Source organism: Salmo salar, chromosome ssa09 (assembly GCF_905237065.1).
Source record: "Salmo salar chromosome ssa09, Ssal_v3.1, whole genome shotgun sequence".
In the NCBI taxonomy this organism is placed as follows: Eukaryota; Metazoa; Chordata; class Actinopteri; order Salmoniformes; family Salmonidae; genus Salmo; species Salmo salar.
The window spans coordinates 104,053,354-104,070,034 of record NC_059450.1 but is presented as its reverse complement, the minus strand read 5'-3'; the positions used below and the strand labels follow the sequence as shown (position 1 = coordinate 104,070,034).

The following is a 16,681-nucleotide window of genomic DNA, read 5'->3' as shown; positions in this document are numbered from 1 at the left end:
ACACGCACACGTAGTCACACACACCACACACGTAGTCACACACACCACACACGTAGTCACACACACCACACACACACACACACACACACACACACACCTCCTCCTGGCAGCCCACTCATATTCACACAGACACTGCTGCTGTGACCATGCTACAGTTCCCTGTCATGTCAGCTGATGGCTGCATCATACAGAATTTACATTGGGAGTAAAACTCCCCTGACACACACCACTAAACGGCTCATCCCTCACAGTTCTCACAAGCCTGGGTATTGTAAGCGTGTGTTTCAAGTCAGTGTGTTTGATGCCTGTGTACACGCACGCACACAAACACGCACAGACACTCACCCACATACACACACTGTGGCAGTGATGAAATTGTCCCGATTGAATCAGAGGTCAGGGACACCAAGCCCCTTTATATGTCACCACACCACAGCCTGGCATCATGGCTCCCTGGACTGACACACTTCTACCAACATCACATCTCATCTCTATATCTCACATCACATCTCTACTAACATATTTCATCTATGACACACAGAGAGAGCGGGGGGGGGGGGGGGGGGAGCCGGCCATAGGAGGGATGGTGGGGTGAACAAAGTGTCCCTTTTGGCTAAGCTTAGGTCAGGCCTGTCCGTTTTTGGTACAACGACAACCAGCCTCAAAAAAAAAAAAAAAATTATCAGCATTCCCCTCCCCAAACCTTCCAATGAATCATTGGAGTCTAAATAATACAAGTGTCCCTGGATTACACATTTCTATGACAAAGTCAAACAAGAGACCTATACATTCTGGGTGGGTGTTGTGCTCACCTCTTTCTCATTTCAACACATGCTCAGGTATACTGGCTAGACTTCATCAACTCTCTCTCAAAGTCTCTAGACAGGCCCAAGGCAAATCAACATGTCAAAGCCTAACCTGACAAATAAGGCTAACACATAGGCTAAAATGTAAATGAGATGGTTAATATGAAGTAATGAAAATGTTAAATAATGAGAAAGACTGCATAAACGACGGCCTCACATTTCAGAAGTATAAGCAGGTAATTTGCATGTTTCATGCATCCTCCAACCTCTACCCCTGTAGGTGGTCCGTGTCATCGGTGCAGGGGCCATGTGTGTACATTTAGGGTAAGTGTACCTATTAAATCCACCAAAATCTTAGTTTAGACATTTCTAACATACTGTATACCGCCTTAATTGCTGTAAGAAAAGTGGAGAAAAAATTAAATATTAAATGTGAAGTTATGATTTTACAAGACAAAAATATTTGATCAAATATGCCCAGAGTGGGTTTAATGGGTGTTCCAAATAAGCCCACTTCTTAAATAATCTATTTTCATTTCCAAATGTACATTTCTTATGTAAAATGTGATTATTTGTAATAATTGTAGGGGAGATTAATACACTGCTCAAAAAAATAAAGGGAACACTTAAACAACACAATGTAACTCCAAGTCAATCACACTTCTGTGAAATCAAACTGTCCACTTAGGAAGCAACACTGATTGACAATAAATTTCACATGCTGTTGTGCAAATGGAATAGACAACAGGTGGAAATTATAGGCAATTAGCAAGACACCTCCAATAAAGGAGTGGTTCTGCAGGTGGGGACCATAGACCACTTCTCAGTTCCTATGCTTCCTGGCTGATGTTTTGGTCACTTTTGAATGCTGGCGGTGCTTTCACTCTAGTGGTAGCATGAGATGGAGTCTACAACCCACACAAGTGGCTCAGGTAGTGCAGCTCATCCAGGATGGCACATCAATGCGAGCTGTGGCAAGAAGGTTTGCTGTGTCTGTCAGCGTCCAGAGCATGGAGGCGCTACCAGGAGACAGGCCAGTACATCAGGAGACGTGGAGGAGGCCGTAGGAGGGCAACAACCCAGCAGCAGGACCGCTACCTCCGCCTTTGTGCAAGAAGGAGCAGGAGGAGTACTGCCAGAGCCCTGCAAAATGACCTCCAGCAGGCCACAAATGTGCATGTGTCTGCTCAAACGGTCAGAAACAGACTCCATGAGGGTGGTATGAGGGCCCGACGTCCACAGGTGGGGGTTGTGCTTACAGCCCAACACCATGCAGGACGTTTGGCATTTGCCAGAGAACACCAAGATTGGCAAATTCGCCACTGGCGCCCTGTGCTCTTCACAGATGAAAGCAGGTTCACACTGAGCACATGTGACAGACGTGACAGAGTCTGGAGACCCCGTGGAGAATGTTCTGCTGTCTGCAACATCCTCCAGCATGACCGGTTTGGCGGTGGGTCAGTCATGGTGTGGGGTGGCATTTCTTTGGGGGGGGCCGCACAGCCCTCCATGTGCTCGCCAGAGGTAGTCTGACTGCCATTAGGTACCGAGATGAGATCCTCAGACCCCTTGTGAGACCATATGCTGGTGCGGTTGGCCCTGGGTTCCTCCTAATGCAAGACAATGCTAGACCTCATGTGGCTGGAGTGTGTCAGCAGTTCCTGCAAGAGGAAGGCATTGATGCTATGGACTGGCCAGCCCGTTCCCCAGACCCGAATCCAATTGAGCACATCTGGGACATCATGTCTCGCTCCATCCACCAACGCCACGTTGCACCACAGACTGTCCAGGAGTTGGCGGATGCTTTAGTCCAGGTCTGGGAGGAGATCCCTCAGGAGACCATCCGCCACCTCATCAGGAGCATGCCCAGGCGTTGTAGGGAGGTCATACAGGCACGTGGAGGCCACACACACACTACTGAGCCTCATTTTTACTTGTTTTAAGGACATTACATCAAAGTTGGATCAGCCTGTAGTGTGGTTTTCCACTTTAATTTTGAGTGTGACTCCAAATCCAGACCTCCATGGGTTGATAAATTGGATTTCCATTTATTATTTTTGTGTGATTTTGTTGTCAGCACATTCAACTATGTAAAGAAAAAAGTATTTAATAAGATTATTTCATTCATTCAGATCTAGGATGTGTTATTTTAGTGTTCCCTTTATTTTTTGGAGCAGTGTATAAACTGATCATTACTATTCATCATGAAAGTAGCACTCATAACAGGGTCCAATGGTATACACAGAGATCAATGCGGACTTGTCAAACAGCACGCACCTGATCCAACTAATCAACTAATCATAGACTTCAATCAAGACATGACTGGTTGAATCACGTGTGTTATTGCTTGGTTATAAACAAAATGTACCCCCACTGGCCCACTGTGGATAAGAAGCCATAACACAAAGACTAGAACACACACAACTTTCAATGAATTATCTGAAAGCTGATTCACATTTGCTGTATTGCTATTCTTGTTGCTTAGTTCAACTAGTCTTCCTAAAGCCTGTCTGAAGACTTTTTCAAATCTCCCTCTCTACTGTTGTATTACAAAGGTACAGGTGGTGGACCAAAAAACGGAATCACCTGGATGAATGAAGGACAACAATATGACAATGCCCCCACCCAAAAGTGCATGATTAGTCGCCCAATAGACGTCTTTTTGTCCACCACTTGTAGGTATTCTACTGTATCTCAGATATGCCTGAAACCTGCTCTTATTCTTCTCACTCTGCATCAACGACTACCTGTCCACTCCAAACGTTTTGGAGAGAGTACAGAGGTTTCTAAATGTTCCTCATCTTGGAAAAGACACCAGGGCTTAATGAATAATATGCAGAACTGTAGTTTGTGTGTTTTAATCAACTTCAATCTAAAGAAAAAAACGATTTATGCTCATGTTCATTGAATATTAGGAATATCAACACACTATCCCCATGTGTTTCAATGCAAACCAGGCTTAATAGGAGCACAGTGGGCTTAATAGGAGCACAGTGGGCTTAATAGGAGCACAGTGGGCTTAATAGGAGCACAGTGGGCTTAATAGGAGCACACTGGGCTTAATTGGAACAACAGTAATTTATGGTGTAAAATAGAGAATAGCAAAGTCTACTCGTAAAATATTTGGAAACCAATGGTTTAGGGTATAAATATACACTATTGACTACAATATTATGTACAGTTAGTATTAATATATCGAACAATATGTATTTATTGCCACCTTCTGCATAGAGGGAGTGCTTTTTGTGCTACTGTACCTTTTAAGCCCCCCTGAGATAAATGTCAAATTTACAAAAATGTAATCTATGTATACAATGGAAGGTTAATTTAACAGTAAAATAAGACAAAATGCATTTAAAAATGTATGCTGTGAATGCCTGAAATCTATTATTTTGTTGTAGTTGCAAGTTATGTTGCTTTTGTGTGACTGTGACATGTAGGCATGAAAGACCAATATATTCAATTGGCAAGAAATAGTCATTACTGCCCATGAAATATGCTATCATGTGCATACATCAGTACATTCATTTCTTAATTTTACATAAAGTATGATCACTTTTTTTTCAGCTTTGAAATTGGCCACTAGTGGGAACTGTTATTTAGTTGAAACAAACACTAAACAGCAGAAATGTACAAAAAAAATGCCTTCTTTATTTGAATCCAAAGACGGAAGTGAGTTTAACGGGTATGTGGGCTTAATAGGTACACTTACCCTAGATGTGTGTCTAATTCCACCCAATCTGTAGGTTTAAACAGTTTACCCCCTACCCATGTGAAATAGGTCATAGAGATAATGATATGAAGCTTATGAGGCCATCGGTAAACCAAAGAGGATCAATTGAATTGGACAAACCCAATATAGGCTGCCTCAAATAATCCCTACATTTGGGGAGCCCTCTTTCACTCCCTTTAAAACCCACCTACTTATAGCCAATATTATGAGCTTATCGCACCTGAACTCTTTCAGCTTGAACTTCTTCCCTCAGTCTTTTCCATGTGACTATTTCTGTCCCCTCTCTTTTGATAGTGTTTAAGTGAGTGTTTCCCAATTTTCATGTTCTATATTTCATAATTGAATGTTACGTTCGTTGGAATGATCGGACCAAGGTGCAACGTGAGTAGCGTTCCACATAATTTATTAGAAAGTGAAACTTTGAAAAAATAAATACAAAACAATAAAGAATAAATGAACCGTGACGACAATGCAACTACACATAAACAATATCCCATAACCCACAGGTGGAAAAAATGCTACTTAAGTATGATCCCCAATTAGAGACAACGATAACCAGCTGCCTCTAATTGGGAATCATACAAAACACCAACACAGAAAAAAGAAACTAGAACCCCACATAGAAAATATAAACTAGACTAACCCCCCAGTCACGCCCTGACCTACTCTATCATAGAAAATAAAAGCTTTCTATGGTCAGGACGTGACAGTACCCCCCCCCAAAAGGTGCGTACTCCGACCGCAAAACCTGAAACAAAAAGGGAGGGTTAGGGGGTGTCTCGTGTCGGCTCTGGTGCAGGAAGAAGAACCCTCTCATCCTGCAGATCCGCCAGCATCGGAGGCGGCTCTGGTGCGGGCCGAAGAACCTGCTCATCCTGTGGATCCAGCCATGGACGCAGGCTGAACACTGTGCCTGGACTGGGCACCAACGCAGAAGAAGACTCTGGCCTTGAAGCTAGAGGTCCCGAACCGTGGACCGTCTCAGGAGGTTCCGGACCGTGGGCCGTCTCAGGAGGTTCCGGACCGTGGACCGTCTCAGGAGGTTCCGGACTGGGGAACTGTCGCCGGAAGCTCTGGACTGGGGAACTGTCGCCGGAAGCTCTGGACTGGGGAACTGTCGCCGGAAGCTCTGGACTGGGGAACTGTCGCCGGAAGCTCTGGACTGGGGAACTGTCGCCGGAAGCTCTGGACTGGGGAACTGTCGCCGGAAGCTCTGGACTGTGAAAGCGCACTGGAGGCCTGGTGCATGGAGCCGGGACAGGTGGCACCAGACTGGTGACGCGCACTTCAGGGCGAGTGCGGGAAGCAGGCACAGGACGTACTGGGCTGTGGAGGTGCACTGGAGACCTGGTGCGCAGAACCGGTGCAGGATATACTGGACCGTGGAGACACACTGGAGGTCTGGAGCGTAGAGCTGGCACAACGCATCCTGGACAGATGACCACCTTCGCACGGCAAGTGCGGGAGCTGGCACAGGACGCACTGGGCTGTGAAGGCGCACTGGGGACACAGTGCGTAGAGCCGGCGCAGGATATCCTGGACCGAAGAGGCGTACTGGAGACCAGGCGCACTGAGCTGGCACCACCCGTCCTGGACAGATGCCCACTTTCGCACGGCAAGTTCGAGGAGCTGGCACAGAACGCACCGGGCTGTGGATGCACACTGGAGACACTGTGCGTATCACCGCAAAACATGGTGCCTGACCGGTCACACGCTCCCTACGGTGAGTACGGGGAGTTGGCACAGGACGTACTGGGCTGTGAAGGCGTACACTGGAGACCTGGTGCATATAGCCGGCATCAATTCTACCGGAACTTTAACACACTTCTCAGGACAAGTACGAGGAGCTGACTCAGGTGGCCTCGGACGGCTAACACGCTCCTCAGGGCGAATGCCGTGCATACTATGCCAAACCAACAGCTCTCTCTCATCCCTCTCCTCAACTTTCGCCGCCCATTCCTCGCTCAATCTGTCCCAATATTCCTCCTCGGTCTCTGACTCATTCCTCGGCTCCGCCGACCACTCCATGTGCCCCCCCCAAAAAAACGTTTTGGGCTGTCTCTCGGGCTTCCGTCGTGGTTGCGAATCCCGGAGTCGTCGTTGATCCTCCTTCGCTGCCTCCGCCTGCTTCCATGGCAGGCTCTTGTCTCCTGCCATGATCTCCTCCCACATCCAGGAAGTCCTCCACTCCCTTCTCTCCTGTGTCACGCTGCTTGGTCCTGGTTTGATGGGATATTCTGTCACGTTCGTGTGTATAGACGGACCAAGGCGCAGCGTGAGTTGCGTTCCACATAATTTATTAGAAAGTGAAACTTTAATACAAAACAATAAAGAATAAACGAACCGTGACGACAATGCAACTACAAATAAACAATATCCCATAACCCACAGGTGGAAAAAAATTCTACTTAAGTATGACCCCCAATTAGAGACAACGATAACCAGCTGCCTCTAATTGGGAATCATACAAAACTCCAACATAGAAAAAAGAAACTAGAACCCCACATAGAAAATATAAACTAGACTAACCCCCCAGTCACGCCCTGACCTACTCTACCATAGAAAATAAAAGCTTTCTATGGTCAGGACGTGACATTGAAGTCTTTCCTTGGAATGTGAATCGCTACAACTAGCTGTGTAAGAAAATCTCCTTCCATTCTCCTGCTGGTGAGATGAAGGTCAATTTCAGGCTATGCATGAGGAAGAGGGTCTGTCAGAAAGTTTACTGAACATAAATTATGAAATAATCTGGCCAGTCGTACTGCTTTCCTGATGCTACATTGAGAAAGCTAGCTATCTGTGCCTTTGTTTAGAATCCTACACATTTTTGGAACATTTTGTCAGCCCAAGCTTCTCCTGGTTTCTTCTCCATTGAATGGCGCTTGTATGTGAGCACTGAGAAGGAGAAGTTGTCTTTCCTCACTCGCTCTAATTCCATCTTTCACGCTCCGTCTCAATCTAAAGATCAGCCATTTTAGATTGACCACCATGAATACAGTTAATCCTGAAAAACACCCACTTCAACAGACCAAAGGGACATGATGGAACAATTAGTTTGGTGTTTACACCAAGGCCATCTACCATGGGGAGAGAGATAGACCATGGAGTAGAAAAGAGGAAGAAGAGAGTGAGTAGAGAGGACGAGGAGAGAAGTCCTAGCTAGCAGATGGCCTGAATCGTCCAGAGAGACAGTATTCTCGCTCTCTCCAGAGTCAGGGCAGCCATTAGGAGAAAGGCCTTCTGCTAGAGGAACATTTCACTGTGAACACTCAGTCCAGCATAGGGAGGAGGAATCCAACAGCCCAGCTAGCTATAGAACGAACAAACAGCCTCCAGCACCTGGTCATGACACATGCATACACTCACATGTACGCTTGGGCACAGACACACTCACGCACACACACACGCACACACACACACACACACACACACACACACACACACACACACACACACACACACACACACACACACACACTGCTTACAGCCCCAAGATGTGTGTGAGTTTGTTTGTGTGTGTGAGTATTCTGTTACGCAACGGGAGAGCTCTTCCCATCTGTGCCTCTACAGCCCCCGCATCCCTGACCAGTGAAGCAAGAAACCATACATCAGCCTTGCACTCTGCCTCAGCTTTATCATCTTCACCCTCTTCCTCCCCATCATCATCCTCAGAATTTCCCCTGACCCTCAACCTCTTCCTCCTTATTTTCCTCACCATCATCCTCACTCAGCCAACCACTATCAGAAAACATATCCTATTCTCCATCCCAGGAGCTTCATCTAACAGATTCCATACATTTCAAAATCCAGATTATCCCCCAAATACATGAGTGCAAAATCTCCCACATCGTCTGTGGCATTGTAACTGACCCCGCTCTCCTATTGTTGTGTGAAATGTAGTAAAACAAAGAGACCAGACAAGAGTGAGATAATCCCACAGATCGCAGCTGGGAAGGAGTAAGAGCGTTAGCCACATGCTAGGCCTCTTACTGTGCAGCCTGCCTGCCTGCAGCCCCAGCCAGCCAGCCTAGCATAGAGCAAGACCAGAGAAAGGAGAGGTGGACACTGTTTGTGGAGGGATTTTCAATAAGAGGGTGGCTATGTGTTATTCATCACTTTCAATCTTTACACTGTGTGAGTGCATGTCACTGGAAGCAAAGCAGGTATATCCTACAGGCCTGAACTCAACAGTCATGAATGATGTCCCTATAGATGAAAATGGGTCAACAGAAATGAAGACTCTGAAATGATGAAGAATAGGAGATATTTTTGACTTGCACAATACAGATCATTCCCAATCAAAGAGAACATCAACAGTGCTGGAGAGAGAGAGTCTGTTTCCTGCCACACCCTCAGTACAGGGGTTAGTGTGCAGCTGCTGCCCCTCTCCTCTTTACCCCCCCACCCCCACCACCGCCAGAGCAGACAGTCTTATCTGCCTCTCTGCACAAACACAGGGCTCATCCTGGCACAGGAACGGGTGCCTGCTGCCAATGACCCACAGCTTGATCAACGACCCACAGCTCGGTCTGCTCTAATAGGGTGCCAGAGCTGCTGCGGGAGGGCGGGCTCTAAAACGCCACTCACCTTGTCAGCAGAAAGCCCAGGGAAACCAGGTCAGAAGGAGCCACGTCACAACACCACTGCAGCTAGCGTATTTGAACCCAACCGCTCAAGCCTCTAGCTCCGAGCTAACCACTCTGTTAGCTCGAGCCGTAACTGGGCCTCGAGGCTACGAACAGGTTAAAGATATTACTGAAGATGATTGTTTGGGGAGAGAGAGGGGAAGAGATAGATTTCTTTTGTCCAGGACTACAGTAAAAGCTTTTTAGAAAAAAGCTGGTTGGGTTTCAGAAATAGTCGTGGACTGAGTCAGATGCCTCTCTCAGCCGGCGTCACAAATGGCATTCTTTCCCACATATAGTACACTACTTTTGTAGTGCACTACATAGGGGACATGGGATGCATTTGGGACATATCCTCTGTCTCCCATGGTTGGCTGGCTGCGGCTCACAGACACCTGTGGTTGGAATTCCACACACGGAACCCTGGGAGCCAAGCGTCTGTCTGAGGAAGACCTCCCTGTCTCAACCTGGACTGACTGCATTTGTTATTCACTCAACTGAACTCACATTCCAGGAAGATAGAGGTAACTCTCCTACACAAGGCCACTCAGAAGACACAGTCAGGTATACACACAAACACACACAGGCACTGAGTGACACACACACTTTGAGGCTTATGTGTCCCTCTATACCCTTCACAAAGAGCGTACCTGCTTAGAGACAAGGGGGAGAAGACAAGAGCGTCAAAGTGCACTGAGAGAAGAGTGAATGAGGAGGGGAAAGCTGCTTACACAGACAAAAGAAAACAATGCTCACAATTCATTGTTCAGTGATTTTTAGGAGGAGCCCCATGTCTCACAAGGTTTAGTGGAACTATGACCGTGTAATGAACAGGCAGTGAAGAGATCACCGAGTAGGCAGGTTTCCATGGTTTGCCTCAGTCAAGAGGTCAAACCTGACATTTCAGCCAAGGAACATGTAAAGTACCAGAAACTACACACAATAATCAAGTGCACCAATTCCAGGACCAGCAGTTGTGAGATTAAAATTCAAACCATTAGATTTCACTAGCTTAGATGCTCTAGTCTAAATCCTACCAGTGTGTATGACGAGACTATGAACACATCCCCCCTCCCTCCATACATGTCAGTCAGTCAGTCAGTCAGTCAGTCAGTCAGTCAACCCTGCCAGGAAGGGGTCAGCGTGCAACAGCCTCTTAAATCTCCAGACATGAACGGAGCAGCAACTAGAGCTAAGATTAGAGGGCAGCCGCCACTCACCCAGGTCTCCATGGAAACTGTTGTCATGGGAGGCTCTGCTGGCCGGTGTTGAGTCCGGATCAAGTGGGGGCCAGATCTGGCCGGTCTTGCGGACGCTCACAATGGTGGCTTCGGACATGACCACGTGGCCCTGCTGGCGGTGGCGCTTCTGGGACTGTGGCGTGGGGGGACTGCTGCTGTCAAACGAATGCTGGGAGTTCTGGGAGTTCTGCGAGGGCGAGCGGCTCTTCTCCCTGAAGGGCCGGCGGTAGGCCGTGGTAGGACTGGGTGACACGTGGCTGGACTGGCCAGACGAGAAGTCCTCCTCGCTGGATGTTAGGTTCTCATTGGAACTGCAGTCTGGTGTGTAGCCGCCGCCTCCGCCCCCCACGTCCTCAAAGCTCCCGGGAGAGTAGGAGCGCCGGGGCCAGGTCAGGTGGTGCTCTTCTCCGATGTGGTCCCTCATGATAACGCCCCCTCTTCCATCCCCCCCGCCCTCGCCCATCATCACCCCGCCCACGTAGACGCTGGTGTAAGGCTGGAAGTCAGAGGGTTGCCATGGGGGTGGAGGGGGCTGTTTGCCCCCGTTGGCCTTGGGGTGGCGTGGGTTGGGGTCCCCGTCCTCGTATTCAGCATCGTACCCACAGGTGCTCTCTGTAGAGCGCCCCTGTAGACCGGCCGAGTGCGGAGCTCACCTGCCACAGTGGCCAGGTTGCCTGGCAGGGAGTGCAGAGATCTCTTGCGCTCCATCTGCATGGCCTGGCTGCCCAGGGTGCTGATCTTGTCAGAGACGTCTCGGTCATTGACCCTGACCAGGCCCCCTGTCATGGTGGAACTCCATGTTGGTGTAGAAGGGCTGCTGCTTCTCCTGGCTCTTCCCTGCATCCCCGGCAGAGTGAGAGTTTGCCCGCTTGATCCTCTCAAAGTTAGACCTCAGCGCTGCCACCCCCAGTCCCATGCCAAGCTTGTCATTGGGGTCAGATGCTAGGTCCTTGTTCGGGGGTGGGTGTTGGCGGCGAGGGGATATACCTCCTTTCTGTTTGGAGGGCGAGAGGCCGTCTGTCTCGCAGGGCTCTACCTGCTGGGGTACCTCAAAGGCAGACTGGAGCTCCAGCCCGTCTCCGTGGGAGGCTGACTTCCGGGCTGGAGGGGTCTAGGTTTGGACCTAGCCTCCCCCACCGGTTGGAACCGGCTCCGCTCCCCCTGTTCCTGCACGTGTGGCTGCTGAGACTCAGCACCCAGCCCTGCCTGGTCCCCTACCTCGTTCATCTGGGCCTTCCTGAAACCCCAGCGCTGGCGGTCATAACTCTTCCTCTCCTTGGCCAGCAGCGTCTGCAGGTAGATCATACGGAAGCGCTCCTTGTTCACCTCCAGCTCTAGCCGCCGGATGGAGGCTTTGCACTTCTCCAGCTCCTGTTCGATGCCCCCCACCGACCTGAGCTCCATCTTTGGGGGGTCCGACTCGGGGAACTGCGCTTTCCATGCTTCAATAAATCCCACAGGCTCCACCATTGTTGATATTTACTGTACAGCAGTAGATCTGACTGGGGTGATGTCACCAGTAGCCTACGGGGCTCGTTATTTCTCGTCTATCATACAGTTTCTGACAGGGAAAAAATCGGAATGTACCTAGAGAAACTACTATAGAAAAATACCATTCATATTAATGGTATGTTAAACCAGTTCATAAACTGACAATTGAACTGTTGTCACCTCTTTGCCGATTCGCAGTCACAATATATTGAATAGTCAACAATAGAATAGAACAATAGGCTTATCACTCAAACCTACGAATGTGTCAGACACGAATCATATTTGACGACGGTCTCGCCTCTTCTGCATTATTCCAGAAATAAATATGAGACACATCTCCTGTGCGGATGATCTTCTGGATATAGAACTCCCGTGTGATGAGAAAGTGATAACGGCTCTCCAACTACTTACTTTCCATTGTCTTATTCAAGTCAAGCTTTTTCCATATATTCCATAATCGATTAACTTCGTTTACTCACATGACAACATCCCTGTTCCATAATCACCGGCTCCAGCTGTTCCTAGCTCTTTATACCAGCTCAGCGTCCATGGAGAATGGCATAAAATGAGAGAAAAGAGAGAATGATCGTTTTCCCACGACAAATTCATTTTATCTTGTTCCTATTCCGAATCGAGGATAAATTATCATTTGTTTTGCCTTGTTATCCCATGTTTTCGCGGTTCATTGTTAGTGTACAGTTTATCCAGATCTTCACCGTTCATCGCCTGTGGACCCCTGCGGTTGCGTGTTCCAATCTCGCTCTGGAGACCGAGGGCTGCAGGAAAGGGAGGGGCCAGACGGAATATGATTGACAGCGGTTGCGCTCGGTTTCCGTTCAATTAAAGAGACAAGGTATGGATATATTCAACTGTATTCCACATAACAATGATCCGGCACTGGATAATTTATTGATATTTCAGTAAATCCTATAAGCATAATCATCTAAGCGAAACTCTTGGATGTAGCCTATATTCCATGTATATCTGTCTTTATTTGAGCATTGCAGCCAAGATTGTAGAATGGAGAGTTAAAAATCTATTGTTGTATTATTCTCTTCGTATGGACTGAGAAAATGCTAATTATATGCTACAGTAATTGAAATCAACCTGCTGTGCAGGTGTGATACTTCTGGGCGAAGCCACTTCCGGAATTCATAATATGACACCACAATGCCACCTTGTGGGCTGTTCACGTAAAAAATATATATACAGTAGGCTGATTATTATAAACTGGGTGGTTCGATCCCTGAATGCTAATTGGCTGACAGCCGTGGTATTTCACAGGTATGACAAAACAGTTATTTTTTACTGCTCTAATTACATTGGTAAACAGTTTATAATAGCAATAAGGCACCTCGGGTGTTTGTGATATATAGCCAATATACCACGACTAAGGGCTGTGTCCAGACACTCCGTGTTGTATCGTGCATAAGAACAGCCCTTAGCCGTGGTATATTGGCCACCACACCCAGTTGGGCCTGGTATATTGGCCATATACCACACCCAGTTGGGGCTTATTGCTTAAATAAACTCCATTCAAATCGACAAGTCCACAATATAGGAGTACAGTAGTTGTAGTACAATAGTAACTTTCTATCGGTGGTGGAAAAAGTACACAATTGTCATACTTCAGTAAAAGTAAAGATACCTTAATAGAAAATTAAAGTCACCCAGTAAAATACTACTTGAGTAAAAGTGTAAACGTATTTGGTTTTAAATATACTTAAAGTATCAAAAGTAAATGTAATTTCTAAAAATATACTTAAGTATTAAAAGTGGTATGAATAGTTAAAAATTCCTTATATTAAGCAAACCAGATGGAACCATTTATTTTTTATTTACGGATATCCAGGGGCACACTTCAACACAGACATAATTTACAAATGAAGCATGTGTTTAGTGAGTCCACCAGATCAGAGGCAGTAGGGATGATCAGGAATGTTCTCTTGATATGCATTCAAAATGTAACAAGTACTTTGGGGTTTTAGCAAAAATGTATGGAGTAAAAAGTATATTATTTTCTTTAGGAATTTAGTGAAGTAAAAGTTGTCAAAGGTACAGATACCCCAAAAATGACATAAGTAGTACTTTCAAGTATTTTTACTTAAGTATTTTACACAACTGCTTTCTATGTCTAATCTAATTAGCTGACATACTAACAATATTACATACAGGTAACTGCCAAAATAAAGGAAACACTTGAGTAAATAAGGGATACAAAGTATATTGAAAGCAGGTGCTCCACACAGGTGTGGTTCCTGAGTTAATTAAGCAATTAGCATCCCATAATGCTTAGGATCAGTTGGCCATTATTTGGCTACCTTAGCTAGAAGAGATCTTAGTGACTTTGAAAGAGGGAGAGAACCCATATTTCCCTCAGATTACACAGATCCACAAAGAATTCGAAAAAACAAACCCAATTTTGATCAACTCCCATATCTATTGGGAGAAATTCCACAGTAGCAAGGTGTGCGACCTGTTTCCACAAGAAAAGGGCAACCAGTGAAGAACAAACACCATTGTAAATACAACCAATGTTAATTTATTTTCCCTTTTCTACTTTAACTATTTGCACATAAAATTACATTTCATGTCTTTGTTCTTTTGGAACTTTTGTTAGTAATGTGTACTGTTAATTTTTGTTTATTATCTAGGTAACTTGCTTTGGCAACGTTAATGTGTCCCATGCCAATAAATCCCTTAATTTGAATTGAGAGGGAAAGAGAGATGGGGAAACGAAGCTTCCTGAAGCATTGAGGCTTTACAGCCAATTGTGTCAAAAATAGGTTAATTACTAGGTGATTCATTATTTGTCACTAATGTGCATTGTGAACATCTGCTGGACAGCAATAAATAGCAACGTGTGATTATTAGTTTTTCTCCACTAATCCGTGGTGCAGCGGTAAATCTTTGGTTTTAATAGCCTTACCTCAATTGGATTTCTAAATTCACATCATACTTCCGTTTTTTGCCTTCAAATGTATGGTTTTTCAAAAACGGAATCCATGGCATTATTTGGGATGCTTCAGACAGAAGCTATTTTCAAAATAGTGTTCCTAAAGCAGAATTCCACGTCATACCCTCACGTCCCTGAATGTTCCCTTTATGAACAACTAGTCAGGTGAAAGTCCCTGCACAAATTCCGAAATATATTTATAAGTACGATTTCCAGTACAGTTGGGTGTTTGAACGCAGTTTAATTGAAGAAAGCACCGTAAACAAGGCGAAATCAGTGGGATTTCGCATTTTTCAACACATGGTTTTAAAAAGCACATGATCAAACGAAGCTTCGGACATCGTTGATGATGCACAAGGTCAAATCATGACGTCAGTGATATTCAGATCAGAAAATCGGAGTTTTACAAAGAGTCACGAGTTGGAATTCCGAGTTGGATGACCGTTCAAAACGATTTTTCCCAGTCGAGGCTCGTTTTTTTCCCACTTCCCAGTTGTCCTGAACGCACGGAAGTCAGAGATTTCCGAGTTCCCTGTTCAGAACGTTGTTCTGAAAGTGCAGTGGTGTAAAGTACTTAACTAAAAAATACTTCAAAGCACTACTTAAGTAGTTTTTGGGGGTATCTGTACTTTACTATTTATATTTGACTACTTTTACTTCACTACGTTCCTTAAGAAAATATTGTACTTTTTACTCCATACATTTTCCATGACATCCAAAAGTACTCGTTACATTTTGAATGTTGAGCAGGACAGGAAAATAAACTCAGCAAAAAAAGAAACGTCCTCCCACTGTCAACTGCGTTTATTTTCAGCAAACTTAACATGTGTAAATATTTATATGAACATAATAAGATTCAACAACTGAGACATAAACTGAACAAGTTCCACAGACATGTGACTAACAGAAATTGAATAATGTGTCCCTGAATAAAGGGGGGGGGGGGGTCAAAATCAAAATTAACAGTCAGTATCTGATGTGGCCACCAGCTGCATTAAGTACTGCAGTGCATCTGGACTGCACCAGATTTGCCAGTTCCTGCTGTGAGATGTTACCCAACTCTTCCATCAAGGCACCTGCAAGTTCACAGACATTTCTGGGGGGAATTGCCCTAGCCCTCACCCTCCGATCCAACAGGTCCCAGACGTGCTCAATGGGATTGAGATCCAGGCTCTTCGCTGGCCATGGCAGAACACTGACATTCCTGTCTTGCAGGAAATCACGCACAGAACGAGCAGTATGGCTGGTGGCATTGTCATGCTGGAGGGTCATGTCAGGATGTGCCTGCAGGAAGGGTACCACATGAGGGAGGAGGTCTTCCCTGTAACGACCAGCGTTGAGATTGCCTGCAATGACAACAAGCTCAGTCCGATGATGCTGTGACACACCGCCCCAGACCATGACGGACCCTCCACCTCCAAATCGATCCCGCTCCAGAGTACAGGCCTCAGTGTATCACTCATTCCTTCGACGATAAACGCGAATCCGACCATCACCCCTGGTGAGACAAAACCGCGACACGTCAGTGAAGAGCACTTTTAGTCAGTTCTGTCTGGTCCAGCGACGGTGGGTTTGTGCCCATAGGAGACGTTGTTGCCGGTGATGTCTGGTGAGGACCTGCCTTACAACAGGCCTACAAGCCCTCAGTCCAGCCTCTCTCAGCCTATTGCGGACAGTCTGAGCACTGATGGAGGGATTGTGCGTTCCTGGTGTAACTCAAGCAGTTGTTGTTGCCATCCTGTACCTGTCCCTCAGGTGTGATGTTTGGATGTACCGATCCTGTGCAGGTGTTGTTACACGTGGTCTGCCACTGCGAGGAAGATAGGTGT

General features: G+C 46.3%; 1 protein-coding gene across 1 annotated transcript in view; it reads right to left on the bottom strand.

Annotated features, from left to right (window-relative positions):
* Positions 1–12,666, bottom strand: part of LOC123744695 (breakpoint cluster region protein-like) — a 126,429-nt gene extending 113,763 nt beyond the window's left edge. The window contains 4 exon segments of the mRNA XM_045724284.1: positions 10,385–11,032; positions 11,035–11,182; positions 11,184–11,506; positions 11,602–12,666. Of these exon segments, the coding sequence (XP_045580240.1) occupies positions 10,385–11,032; positions 11,035–11,182; positions 11,184–11,506; positions 11,602–11,875 (1,393 nt within the window). The 5' untranslated portion in view covers positions 11,876–12,666.
* Positions 12,667–16,681: the final 4,015 nt, after the last annotated feature.